The sequence below is a fragment of the Salvelinus alpinus genome, chromosome 34 (assembly GCF_045679555.1).
Source record: "Salvelinus alpinus chromosome 34, SLU_Salpinus.1, whole genome shotgun sequence".
Lineage (NCBI taxonomy): Eukaryota > Metazoa > Chordata > Actinopteri > Salmoniformes > Salmonidae > Salvelinus > Salvelinus alpinus.
In genome coordinates, this window is record NC_092119.1 from 17,750,143 (window position 1) to 17,763,792 (window position 13,650).

Consider the following 13,650-nt stretch of genomic DNA (forward strand, 5'->3'; position numbering starts at 1 on the left):
TCACATGTGTCCCTGAACAAAGGGGGGGTGAATATCAAAAGTAACAGTATCTGGTGTGGCCACCAGCTGCATTAAGTACTGCAGTGCATCTCTTCCTCATGGACTGCACCAGATTTACCAGTTCTTGCTGTGAGATGTTACCCCACTCTTCCACCAAGGCACCTGCAAGTTCCCGGACATTTCTGGGGGGAACGGCCCTCACCCTCTCATCCAACAGGTCCCAGACACGCTCATTCCTCGAATCCGACCATCACCCCTGGTGAGACAAAACCGCGACTCGTCAGTAAAGAGCACTTTGTGCCCATAGGCGACGTTGTTGCCGATGATGTCTGGTGAGGACCTGCCTTACAACAGGCCTACAAGCCCTCAGTCCAGCCTCTCTCAGCCTATTGCGGACAGTCTGAGCACTGATGGAGGGATTGTGCGTTCCTGGTGTAACTCGGGCAGTTGTTGTTGCCATCCTGTACCTGTCCTGCAGGTGTGAGGTTCGGATGTACTGATCCTGTGCAGGTGTTGTTACACGTGATCTGCCACTGCGAGGACGATCAGCTGCCCGTCCTGTCTCCCTGTAGCGCTGTCTTAGGCGTCTCACAGTATGGACATTGCAATTTATTGCCCTGGCCACATCTGCAGTTCTCATGCCACCTTGCAGCATGCCTAAGGCACGTTCATGCAGATGAGCAGGGACCCTGGCATCTTTCTTTTGGTGTTTTACGGAGTCAGTATAACGGCCTCTTTAGTGTCCTAAGTTTTCATAACTGTGACCTTAATTGCCCACCGTCTGTAAGCTGTTAGTGTCTTAACGACCATTCCACAGGTGCATGTTCATTGATTGTTTATGGTTCATTGAACAAGCATGGGAAACGGTGTTTAAGCCCTTTACAATGAAGATATTTGGATTTTTACGAATTATCTTTGAAAGACAGGGTCCTGAAAAAGGGACTTTTTTTTTTTTGCTGAGTTTATAAAGGTGTTGTAGAAAGGAATCACTTGGGTGATATGAAACATCAGTGTTGGTGTCTGGGATTTGGGACAGCCTAAATGTGACATTCAGATCCCAGTTAAACAGTGTGCAGGCTAAACTCCAACCCTCTTCTTCCACTCAAATGGACAAAGGCTTTGACCCCCTTTCAGTGGTTTTGGCCAATAGCATGCCATGTTATTGTTCACTAGCTCTGGCCCTTGAGACTGTTTTAAAGGCTGCCAAGAATCCTCCACCAACACAATCAAGTATGCATCCATTAGGACCAACCAGACCAAATGAGGCATCAGTGAATCAAAGTTCCAAACCCTAAACTACCCTACTGTAAGTCACAAAATGGAGGGGTGATAGTTCACTCTAAAAATCAACATTTATTGATTGTTGTCAGACCCTCCATTTGGCTGGATCTACACAACTAACATACAGTTGGTTAGTGTCCTGTTGAAAGGTGAATGTCTCCCAGTGTCTGTTAGAAAGCAGACAACCAAGTTCTGCTCTAGGATTTTGCCTGTGATTAGCTCTATTTTGTTTATGTTTATCCTTTGGAGACTGTAATCGCTGCCAAAGGTGCTTCGACAAAGTACTTAGTAAAGAATCTTGTTTCTCATGGTCAGAGTCCTTTAGGTGCCTTTTGGAAAACTCCAAGTGGAGTTTTTACTGAGGAGTGGCTTCCCTCTGGCCTCCCTACCATAAAGGCCTGACTGGTGGAGTGCTGCAGAGATGGTTGTTCTTCTGGAAGGTTCTCCCATCTCCAGAGAGTAACTCTGGAGCTCTGTCAGAGTGGCCATCGGGTTCTTGGTTACCTCCCTGACCAAGGCCCTTCTCCATTTAAGAATGAAGGAGACCATTGTGTTCTTGGGGACCATGCTGCAGACATTTGTTGTGTACCCTTCCCCAGATGTGTGCCTCGACACAATCCTGTCTCGCAGCCCGACGGACAATTCCTTCCAAGCCATGAGGTCGTTTTTGCTCTGACATGCACTGTCAACTGTGGGACCTTATATAGACAGGTGTGTGCCTTCCCAAATCATGTCCAATCAATTGAATTTACCACAGGTGAACTCCAATCAAGTTGTAGAAAGGATGATCAATGGAAACAGGATGCACCTGAGCTCAATTTCGAGTCTCGTAGCAAAGGGTCTGAATACTTATGTAAATAAGGTATTTACAATTTCTTGTTTAATAAATTAGCAAACATTTTTAAAAACCTGTTTTCGCTTTGTTATTATGGGGTATTGTGTGTAGATTGATGAGGAATTTTGTAAAATTAATCAATTTTAGAATAAGGCTGTAACGTAACAAACTGTGGAATAAGGGAAGGGGTCTGAATGCTTTCCGGGTGTACTGTGGGGTTGCTACAACCTAGCCTACAAATTAAAGCTTATAACGGAGGTGCACAGGTCAAGAGACAAATTGGAGTAATCAAGGTGTGTTGGTTAGCCTTAGCCAGCTAGCTATCAGGGTGTGTTGGTTAGCCTTAGCCAGCTAGCTATCAAGGTGTGTTGGTTAGCCTTAGCCAGCTAGCTATCAAGGTGTGTTGGTTAGCCTTAGCCAGCTAGCTATCAAGGTGTGTTGGTTAGCCTTAGCCAGCTAGCTATCAAGGTGTGTTGGTTAGCCTTAGCCAGCTAGCTATCAAGGTGTGTTGGTTAGCCTTAGCCAGCTAGCTATCAAGGTGTGCTGGTTAGCCTTAGCCAGCTAGCTATCAAGGTGTGTTGGTTAGCCTTAGCCAGCTAGCTATCAAGGTGTGTTGGTTAGCCTTAGCCAGCTAGCTATCAAGGTGTGTTGGTTAGCCTTAGCCAGCTAGCTATCAAGGTGTGTTGGTTAGCCTTAGCCAGCTAGCTATCAAGGTGTGTTGGTTAGCCTTAGCCAGCTAGCTAACATAAATATCATTCCTCTCTGTTTGAGCCGGGTGTTTGATTAGGCTAAATTAGCTAGCTAAGTAAGTGAAAAAAAATTATGAAATATGGAGCTCTCTTTCTGCTGCTTCAACTTAATTTTTGAAGAAATTAATTTGTTCAAAACTGGCCTTTCTCTCTTTGAGTCAACTACTCACCACATTTTATGCACTGCAGTGCTAGCTGTATTCTCTGATCCTTTGATTGGATGGACAACATGTCAGTTTATGCTGCAAGAGCTCTGATAGGTTGGAGGACATCATAATTACTGTGCAAGTCTATGGAAGGGTGTGAGAATCATGAGCCTCCTAGGTTTTGTATTGAAGTCGATGTACCCAGAGTAGGACAGAAAATAGTGTCCTCTGGGTAAAATTGTTGTCCTCGTTGCAAAACAGTGTTTTAATCAGTTATTTGGTGACGTGAATGTATAGTACAGCTGTATCTAAAAAAGGATAACTTTCTAAATGTTTCAATAGGATGGTCCTCCCCTTACTCTTCTGAGGAGCCTCCACTGGTTTAAATATCACTCTATTCAACATTCTGCCTTGTAGAGACTTGCATTTTTTTTACAGCAACTTCTTTCAGACTTGAGAGCCATGGAGTAACCATGGTAACAAGCTGTCCACCAATCCAACATGTTCGAATTATCCCCCCAAGATGTTACCTTGCTATAAAAGGATTGTTGAACATTATTTTAAAAAAGGGCTTTATTCATCCTGACTTCCCTCAAGGAAGCTTGTTGCTTAAAACTAGCTAATCAATTCCACTGTACTAGTTAGCTAGCAGGATAGCTAGAAAGCAGGTGACACTTACTGGCAACAGATCACTTTAAAATAGCTTCCCAGTCCAACTGAACTAGCTTTTCAGTTAGGTCTGTCAAGCTATCTAGCGAGCCAACTGAATCACGCCATCAAACTGGCTAACAGTCGTGGTTTTGCAGTGTACTGTAGCAGACGAGCCCATTCATTTCCCTTGTCCAAGAAACATATCGTAGAATGTGATTATCAAACTAGTACGTTAAGGTCTCTCGCTAGTTAGTATATAGAATTGGGAAACAACCAGCAACAATAGTGTTTTTGAAAGGCAAAATTATAACACACACTTGCTAGTTAGCTAACCAGCTAGCTTGGCTCGCAAATATGAAAGCGACGTTCGCGCCGCAATGCAGGAATGACAGGTAAAGCTTTAGCTAAATGGAAAGCAGAATGATTAGTAATATCAAACAGTAATTGCATGCACATAATTGCTAATAACTTGCTTTATAAACTAAGTTACCTTGTAATTGAGTACAGTAGCTAGTTCTCTCCTGTCAAACTGGAATTCAAGTCTCTTGCACAAGGTAGGGGAGCAAAACCTAACATGGATGTTGATTTGGGCGAGCCACGAATGTAACATATTTTTTCTAACGATTTGATTGGATCACAAACGTTCTACACCCACGTAAACAATGTTACCGTTCTTGATTTGTATTGGTTGTTGGAAAGTGTGCTCTTCTTCATTTCTCTGCTATTGGCACATTTTTGACCGGTTCTTCGTACGGATTGGTCAAGAAGAACCCACAAAGAATTCAAAAACAAATTCAATTTTGATAAACTCCCATATCTATTAGGTGAAGTACCACAGTGTGCAATCACAGCAGATTTGTGACCTGTTGCCACAAGAAAAGGGCAACCAGTGAAGAACAAACACCATTGAAAATACAACCCATATTTATGTTTATTTATTTTCCCTTTTGTACTTTAACTATTTGCACATCATTACAACACTGTATATATACATAATATGACATTTGAAATGTCTTTATTCTTTTGGAACTTTTGTGAGTGTAATGTTTACTGTTAGTTTTGTGTAGTTTATTTCACTTTTGTTTATCTATTTAATTTGCTTTGGCAATGTAAACATATGTTTTCCATTCCAATAAAGCCCTTAAATTGAATTGAAATAAAGGACCACTTGAAGGGAGGCTCTCTTATTGAGGCAAAGAACCTCCAGCTAACACCAGATGGGAAAAAGGTAGATAGCCTGTCAGTGCTACTAAACTTTGAAGAAATTGTAGACAGAAAAAAATAGGATTGGATATATGAGTTACTATGTCAGAGTTTGTTCCGAAACTGTTGCGTTGCTGTAATCTGTCAAAGGGCATCTGGCAGCGTTGTGTAAAGGCAAAAGGAGATGTGAGACATGTGGGGGAGGATATGGATATGGGAAATGTGGAGACGTGGTACAGTTAAAGAGCTGTAACTATGGGGCTTGTGCAGTGATGAAAAGACAGGTGGAAGGGCAGCAGGAGGAGTGAGTGTAAAATATTGTATGCAGAAGCCGTAGTAGTACAGTAGTTCACGCAGAAACAAGCGGGGCACCTAGAAGAGCCGGAATTCCAGTGCAGGTTGGGATGCAGGTTGGGCGTGATGTAGGGAGCAGAATGGGGGAGAACACAAGACTGGTAGTAGACATGAAGAAGGCTGTTACATTTGTGACAGCAGCAAACAATTGCTCAGAAACATTACAATCTAAGACTATGAAGATACAGATCATAGTGGAGCAGGCAGTGAGGTATATTGGGATCACAGGACTGACATAGGAAAATGTACAGGATGACCTAAGTAAGATTGAGAATCAGTCCAGCCAGGATTCATGTATTGGTTAATTTTCATAATTGAACAGGAGTATCAAATCAAACTTTATTTGTCACATGCGCCGAATGCAACAAGTGTAGACTTTACCGGGAAATGCTTACTTACAAGCCCTTAAAACTTCTTGTCAATATGGGGGCGCTGTTTTCACTTTGTAAAAAATCGTGCCCAAATTAAACTGCCTCGTACTCTATTCTAGATCGTACAATATGCATATTATTATTACTATTGGATAGAAAACACTCTCAAGTTTCTAAAACCGTTTGAATTATATCTGTGAGTAAAACAGAACTCATTTTGCAGAAAACTTCCTGACAGGAAGTGAAAAATCTGAAATCGAGGCTCTGTTCCAGGGCCTTCCTATTCATTTGCTTGAAATCTATGGATATACATGCACTTCATACGCCTTCCACTAGATGTCAACAGGCAGTGGGAGGTGGAATGGGGTGTCTAGCTTGATCTGAGGTCGAACAAGAGCTCTTGGAATGACGTGACCACTATTTCCTTTGTCTACCAAAGCGCGGGAAGGACATCAGCATTGGCTTCTGAAAAGCGTTCGGTATAGACGGCTAATATCTCCGGCTTTGATTTTATTTGATACATGTGATAATATCATCGTAAAGTTTGTTTTTTCAATATAGTTTTATCAGATTATTCAACGTTTATCGGGAGTTTTGGAGTTTTCCGTTCTCTGCGTTAGGTGAAGATGGACATCTTCGCGCCACTTGGCTAGCTAAGGTTGCTAATTCGACAGGAGAAGAGGACATTCTAAAACCAAACAACGATTTATTCTGGACCAAGGACTCCTTGTACAAGATTCTGATGGAAGCTCAGCAAAAGTAAGAACCATTTATGATGTTATTTCGTATTTCTGTGGAAAATGTTTAGTCGTACTTTCCTTCCTTTTTGCGGGTGCTGTCTCGCTATAACGTAAGCTGTTTGTTATGGTAAAGTAATTTTTTTAAATCTAACACGGCGATTGCATTAAGAACTAGTGTATCTTTCATTTGCTGTCCAACATGTATTTTTTAGTAAAGTTTATGATGAGTTCTTTGATTAGATTAGGTGACTGTCCAAAATTTCTCCAGAGATTCTGGTGAATCGATGCTACATATTCACAATGTATAACCACGGTTTGCAGCTCAAAATATGCACATTTTCGAACAAAACATAAGTGTATTGTATAACCTGATGTTATAGGACTATCATCTGATGAAGTTGGTCAAGGTTAGTGATTAATTTTATATCTTTTGCTGTTTTTTTGCGATCGCTACCTTTGCGGTGAATGAATGTGGTTGTGTGTTTGGCTATTGTGGTAAGCTAATATAATGCTATATTGTGTTTTCGCTGTAAAACACTTAAAAAATCTGAAACCGGTCAAAAATGTGCCAATAGCAGAGAAATGAAGAAGAGCACACTTTCCAACAACCAATACAAATCAAGAACGGTAACATTGTTTACGTGGGTGCACGGTGTTTCCTCCGACACATTGGTGCGGCTGGCTTCCGGGTTGGAGGCGTGTGTTAAGAAGCAGTGCGGCTTGGTTGGGGTGTGTTTCGGAGGACGCATGCCTTTCGACCTTCGTCTCTCCCGAGCCCATACGGGAGTTGTAGCGATGAGACAAGATAGTAATTGCTAACAATTAATTGGATACCATGAGATTGGGGAGAAAAAACGGGGTAAAATGTATTTAAAAGTAACACAATAAGAATTACAATAATGAGGCTATATACATGGGGCACCGGTACTGTGTGGGTGTTGAGGTAATTTGTGCATGTTGGTGGGGGTGAAGTGACTATGCATAGATAATAAACAGCGAGGAGCAGCAGTGTACAAGAGGGGGGGGATCAATGTAAATTGTCCGGTGGCGATTTGATTAATTGTTCAGCAGTCTTGTGGTTTGGGGGAGCCTTTTGTTCCTAGACTTGGTGTTCCGGTACTGCTTGCCGTGTGGTAGGAGAGAAAACAGTCTATAACTTGGGTGACTGGGTGACTCTTGGGTGACTCTGACAATTTTATGGGCTTTCCTCTGACACCACCTATTATATAGGTCCTGGGTGGCAGGAAGCTTGGCCCCAGTGATGTACTAGGCCGTTCGCACTGCCCTCTGTAGCCCCTTACGGTCAGATGCCGAGCAGTTGCCATACCAGGCAATGATGCAACCGGTCAGGATGCTTTCGATGGTGCAGCTGTAGAACCTTTTGAGGATCTGGGGACCCTGTGGTGGCATATTTCTACTTTACCAAATGAGGAGAGTTACAAACTACACACCAGTCAGAGTTATACTTAAACTACCATTTAAGAACCATTAGCTCATGTTCTCTGAGATGCTCTTTAGGTTTTATCACCCCAAAGACATCGTAAATCTCCTCTGTCAGTGTTATCATAGAGACCCATCCTCAGTGGAACACACACACAATACTCTATTCTGTCGAATGTAACAACTATTATAATGTAATACAAGCATTATAACATAATCTTGCAATTTTCCACGACAACCCATGCCAAATCTTTTCAGTCTCCAAAGGGGGGAAAAGATTTTGTCGTCCCCTCTCCCCGACTGTCTTGGTATGTTTGTGCCATGATAGTTCGTTGGTAATGTGGACACCGAGGAACTTGAAACTCTCGACCCGCTCCACTACAGTCGTCAATGGTAATGAGGGCCTGTTCAGCCCGCCTTTTCCTGTAGTCCACGATCAGCTCCTTTGTCTTGCATTGAGGAAGAGGTTGTTGTCCTGGCACGACACTGCCAGTTCTCTGACCTCCTCCCTATAGGCCGTCTCATCGTTGTTGGTGATCAGGCCTACCACTGTTGTGTCGTTAGCAAACTTAATGATGGTGTTGGAGTCGTGTTTGGCTACGCAGTCGCGGGTGAACAGGGAATACACGAGGGGACTAAGTACACACTGGGCCCCAGTGTTAAGGATCAGCGTGGCAGATGTGTTGTTACCTACTCTTACCACCTGGGGGTGGCTCGTCAGGAAGTTGACGCTTTGCTTGTTTGATGGTTCGTCTCAGGGCATAGCGGGATTTCTTATCAGCGTCCGGATTAGTCTCCCACTCCTTGAAAGCGGTAGCCTTTAGCTCAGTGTAGATGTTGCCTGTAATCCATGGCATCTGGTTGGGATATGTACGTACAGTCACTGTGGGGACGACGTCGTCAATACACTTATTGATGAAGCCGATGACTGAGGTGATGTACTCCTCAATGTTATTGGATGAATCCCGGAACATATTCCAGTCTGTGCTAGCAAAACAGTCCTGTAGCGTAGCATCCGTATCATCTGACCACTTCCGTATTGAGCGAGTCACTGGTACTTCCTGCTTTAGATTTTGCTTGTAAGCAGGAATCAGGAGGATAGAATTATGGTCAGATTTGCCAAATGGAGGGCTGGGGAGAGCATCTGTGTGTGGAGTAAAGATGGTCTAGGATTTTTTTGCATATGTGACATGCTGGTAAAAAAACAGTTTTACCAAATTAAGTTTCCTGCATTAAAGTCCCTGGCCACTAGGAGCGCCACTTCTGGGTGAGCATTTTCTTCTTTGCAGGCATTTTTGAGTTGGTTGAGAGCGGTCGAGGTGCCAGCTTCGTTCTGTGGTGGGAAATAGACGGCTACGAATAATATAGATGAGATCTCTCTTGGTAGATAGTGTGGCCTACAGCTTATCATAAGGTACTCTACCTCAGGCGAGCAATACCTCGAGACTTCTTTAATATTAGACATCGCGCACCAGCTGTTATTGACAAATAGACACACACCCCCACCCCTCGTCTTACCAGAGGTAGTGTCTCTGTTCTGCCGGCGCATGGAAAATCCCGCTAGCTCTATTATATTGTCCGTATTGTCGTTCAGCCTCGTCTCGGTGAAGCATAAGGTGTTACAGTTTTTAATGTCCCGTTGGTAGGATAATCTTAATCGTAGGTCGTAGCTCGACAAGTATGTAGACGTGTGGTTGGGAGGGGGAATATGGTAATGGTGAACTTTTACAACCCGTGTAAGAGACTAGAATTGACGGCCCTTGGGAGTGTAGAAGGTAAAGATAGGAGACATGTAATGTGGTGTGGGGATTTTAATGCTCATAGTACGCTCTGGCGGGGGTCACGGACTGTTGTAAATGGACAAGTGTTCGAGGAACTACTGGTTGAGAAAGGGCTTGTGAGTCTTAAAGACGGCCGGGGAACCAGGATTATCCCAGTAACTGGAAATGAATCTGCACCGGATCTACGAGGGGGTAGTAATCACCAGGGAGTCTACGAGGGGACGAGGGGGTAGTAATCACCAGGGAACTGCGTTACTCCTTCTCCCCCTGTACCCATGGGTAGCACATGCCTTGCGGCTCCTCCTACTCCATCACTCACTGTTTCTATATCTGAATTCTATACCTCAACCTGAGACAGCTCCTGTTCACTGACCCCACTCCGCTTTCCCAAATAGGAATCTTCTACCTTCATTCCTACAGTACACTATCATGTGTACTCAGTGCTTCACTTGTAAATCGGGTGGTCCCAGAATACATAGTGAGTGCGAGAAGGGGGATTATCCGGGGGGCTCTGAGGTGCCGGAACACATTGAGGGAAAAAAAGTGTCAAACACTACATAGCAGTACACAGCCAAGTAGCCTACGATCTATGGTGGTGAAACAGACAACACTCTCAAGGTGCTGATTTAATTCAAAGCATTTTCAACATCACTGCAGTATGCCCACATACTTGAGTATAGCTGCGAGGCTTACACAAGTCTGCATTTCTTATAGCCTAATGTTGTAGACGTCAATGTAGAGCAACATTCTTAGACGTCACTGCAGAACACCGGCCATATGCATACGTACATACTCAGCTGTGGGGCTTACACAAGTCTGCATTTCTTATAGCCTAATGTTGTAGACGTCAATGTAGAGCAACATTCTTAGACGTCACTGCAGAACACCGGCCATATACATACGTACATACTCAGCTGTGGGGCTTACTAGACCTGCATTTCTGATCATTTTCAAGACATCAATGTAGCAGTAGAACAAATATCACAATATCGGAATATTATATTATAACTTCAAATAAAATAAATCAATGTAGGCTACAGTAGAACACATGTATGAGAATATAGAGACCTCCTGCCTATGTGATAATAAGAAGCACATATTCAGATTACAAACTTGTTCTTTACTGTGAAGGTTAAAAAAAAATCCTACCTTAGTTTTCAAAACCTCCCACATTGACTCTCCCTATGTCAAGTCCATTTAACTCCTGAAAGTCCATTTCTTGCTCAAAGTCATGAGCGGGCCTGTGGCTGTGACGTTTAGTCTCCTGTTCTGAAGACTGGCTCTTGTGTATTTTTTCACTTGGAGTGTTAACTATAACCTGGGTTTTCCCACGATTCAAATTCAGCAGGAAGACGGTACGTGACATTGGGACCTCTTCACTAGCTGACCACCACTACCAAGACCTGTGTCAGTTACTTACAACATCGTTCCTCCCCATAACCTCTATGTACAAATAAGAGAGCAGGTCTGAAATCAGTGTGGCAGGATAGGATGACAGGAGACTGTTGCAGTGAGAGATATAGGGAAAGCAGAGATTTTAGCCCAGGCATTTGTGAAGGTGCACAGCTCAAATAATCTGACAGAAGAGGGGCAGCGTGGGAGATGGGGTTAGAGGAGAACATCCGGGGGTCCTGGAACAGAGAGAGATGGTGGGGGATGCATTGAATGACCCTTTTTTTTTTACGATGGCTGAGATGAAGAGATCATTAGCTAAAGCTGGGGTATCATCACCTGGGAAGGATGAGATGTGTTACATCATGATGGCTCATCTCAGTGACACTGCAATGGGAAAAGTATTGTACCTTTACAATAACATGTGGCAGGAAGGGAAACTGCCTGGAAGTTGGAAGCAGGCTGTAGTGGTGCCGCTACGGAAACCAGGGAAAGACCCTACTCGTCTTTCAAGCTATAGACCGATAACATTGACATCTCGTGTATGTAAACTTATGGAAAGGATAATAACAGAAAGGCTGACATACTTTCTAGAGAGTAGAGGACTAATGTCACCAGATGAAAGTGGGGTCAGGAAAGGCAGGGGAACAATGGATCCTGTACTGTGCCTTAAGTCAGTCATACGGATGGCACAGGCAAATAAGGATATCATGGGGGTTGGAGGAAGGATAAAAGATTGTATTTTTGGGCGATCAATACAAGTGAGGGTGAGGGGCTCTATGTCAAAAAGCTATGAAGTAGATAAAGGTACCCCCCAGGGATGTGTCATTTGAGAAAACACAGACTGTGTTTATTTCTGGAAGGTTGGGGAGGAAATATACTTGAAACTATATAGAAGGAGTCTGGAGAGGGTGGGAGTGTTTAGGTTTCTGGGGATCTGGTTTGACACTGGAATTCCTTTGAGTAGTTGTCAAAGGAAAGAAAATATTGCCTGTCAGGAATGTAGTGGGGGGCAGATGGATTGGTGTTGAAAATACTATATATAGCACTGTCATGGTCATCACTGGATTATGGAAGTGTAGCATATGGGTCAGCAGCTCAGACATCTTTAAAAAAGCTAAACTCAGCAAAAAAAGAAATGTCCCCTTTTCAGGACACTGTGTTTCAAAGATAATTCGTAAAAATCCAAATAACTTCACAGATCTTCATTGTAAAGGGTTTAAACACAGTTTCCCATGCTTGTTCAATGAACCATAAAGAATTAATGAACATGCATCTCTGGAACGGTCGTTAAGACACTAACAGCTTACAGACGTTAGGCAATTAAGGTCACAGTTATGAAAACTTAGGACACTAAAGAGGCCGTTATACTGACTCCGTAAAACACTAAAAGAAAGATGCCCAGGGTCCCTGCTCATCTGCGTGAACGTGTCTTAGGCATGCTGCAAAGAGGCATGAGGACTGCAGATGTGGCCAGGACAATAAATTGCAATGTCTGTACTGTGAGACGCCTAAGACAGCGCTACAGGGAGACAGGACGGGCAGCTGATCGTCCTCGCAGTGGCAGACCACGTGTAACAACACCTGCACAGGATCGGTACATCCGAACCTCACACCTGCAGGACAGGTACAGGATGGCAACAACAACTGCCCGAGTTACACCAGGAACGCACAATCCCTCCATCAGTGCTCAGACTGTCCGCAATAGGCTGAGAGAGGCTGGACTGAGGGCTTGTAGGCCTGTTGTAAGGCAGGTCCTCACCAGACATCACCGGCAACAACGTCGCCTATGGGCACAAACCCACCGTCCCTGGACCAGACAGGACTGGCAAAAAGTGCTCTTCACTGACGAGTCACGGTTTTGTCTCACCAGGGGTGATGGTCGGATTTGCGTTTATCGTCGAACGAATGAGCGTTACACCGAGGCCTGTACTCTGGAGCGGGAGCAATTTGGAGGTGGAGGGTCCGTCATGGTCTGGGGCGGTGTGTCACAGCATCGTCGGACTGAGCTTGTCATTGCAGGCAATCTCAACGCTGTGTGTTACAGGGAAGACATCGTCCTCCCTCATGTGGTACCCTTCCTGCAGGCTCCTCCTAACATGACCCTCCAGCATGACAATGCCACCAGCCATACTGCTCATTCTGTGCGTGATTTCCTGCAAGACAGGAATGTCAGTGTTCTGCCCTGGCCAGCGAAGAGCCCGGATCGCAATCCCATTGAGCACGTCTGGGACCTGTTGGATCGGAGGGTGAAGGCTAGGGCCATTCCCCCCAGAAATATCCGGGAACTTGCAGGTGCCTTGGAAGAGTGGGGTAACATCTCACAGCAAGAACTGGCAAATCTGGTGCAGTTCATGAGGAGGAAATGCACTGCAGTACTTAATGCAGCTGGTGGCCACACCAGATACTGACTGTTACTTTTGATTTTGACCCCCTCTTTGTTAAGAAGACAACAACTAACATATTGGATAATCTACAAGGACATACGGTTACACATCCTACAAAAAATGTACTCCTAGAGTGCTGGGAACATGAACAAAATCTGAATACATGTTTTGGGTGGATAGGCAATGGCATGGTTAGAGAGATGGGGCTGTTTGGGAGGGAGTTTAGCCCCTCTGTGCTTCTTCCTGCTATCCCACCTTGGTTTCTCCTTCAGCCAGTGATATATCTAGGGTTGCTTGAGAGGCTAAGAGCTGTTGAGGAA

The 13,650-nt window shown here is 44.1% G+C and overlaps 1 protein-coding gene across 2 annotated transcripts in view; it reads right to left on the bottom strand.

Moving 5' to 3' along the window:
- The window catches only part of LOC139563415 (actin-histidine N-methyltransferase-like), a 52,588-nt gene extending 48,331 nt beyond the window's left edge, over window positions 1-4,257 (bottom strand). Inside the window, exons 1-2 of one of the 2 annotated variants that reach the window (XM_071382065.1) lie at window positions 4,153-4,257; window positions 119-256 (exon numbers count right to left, since the gene is read on the bottom strand). In XM_071382065.1, coding sequence (XP_071238166.1) covers window positions 119-180 — 62 coding nt within the window. In that variant the 5' untranslated portion in view covers window positions 181-256; window positions 4,153-4,257. The remainder of the gene's footprint in view (window positions 1-118; window positions 257-4,152) is intronic. The other variant, XM_071382066.1, reaches the window with a different exon arrangement.
- Window positions 4,258-13,650: the final 9,393 nt, after the last annotated feature.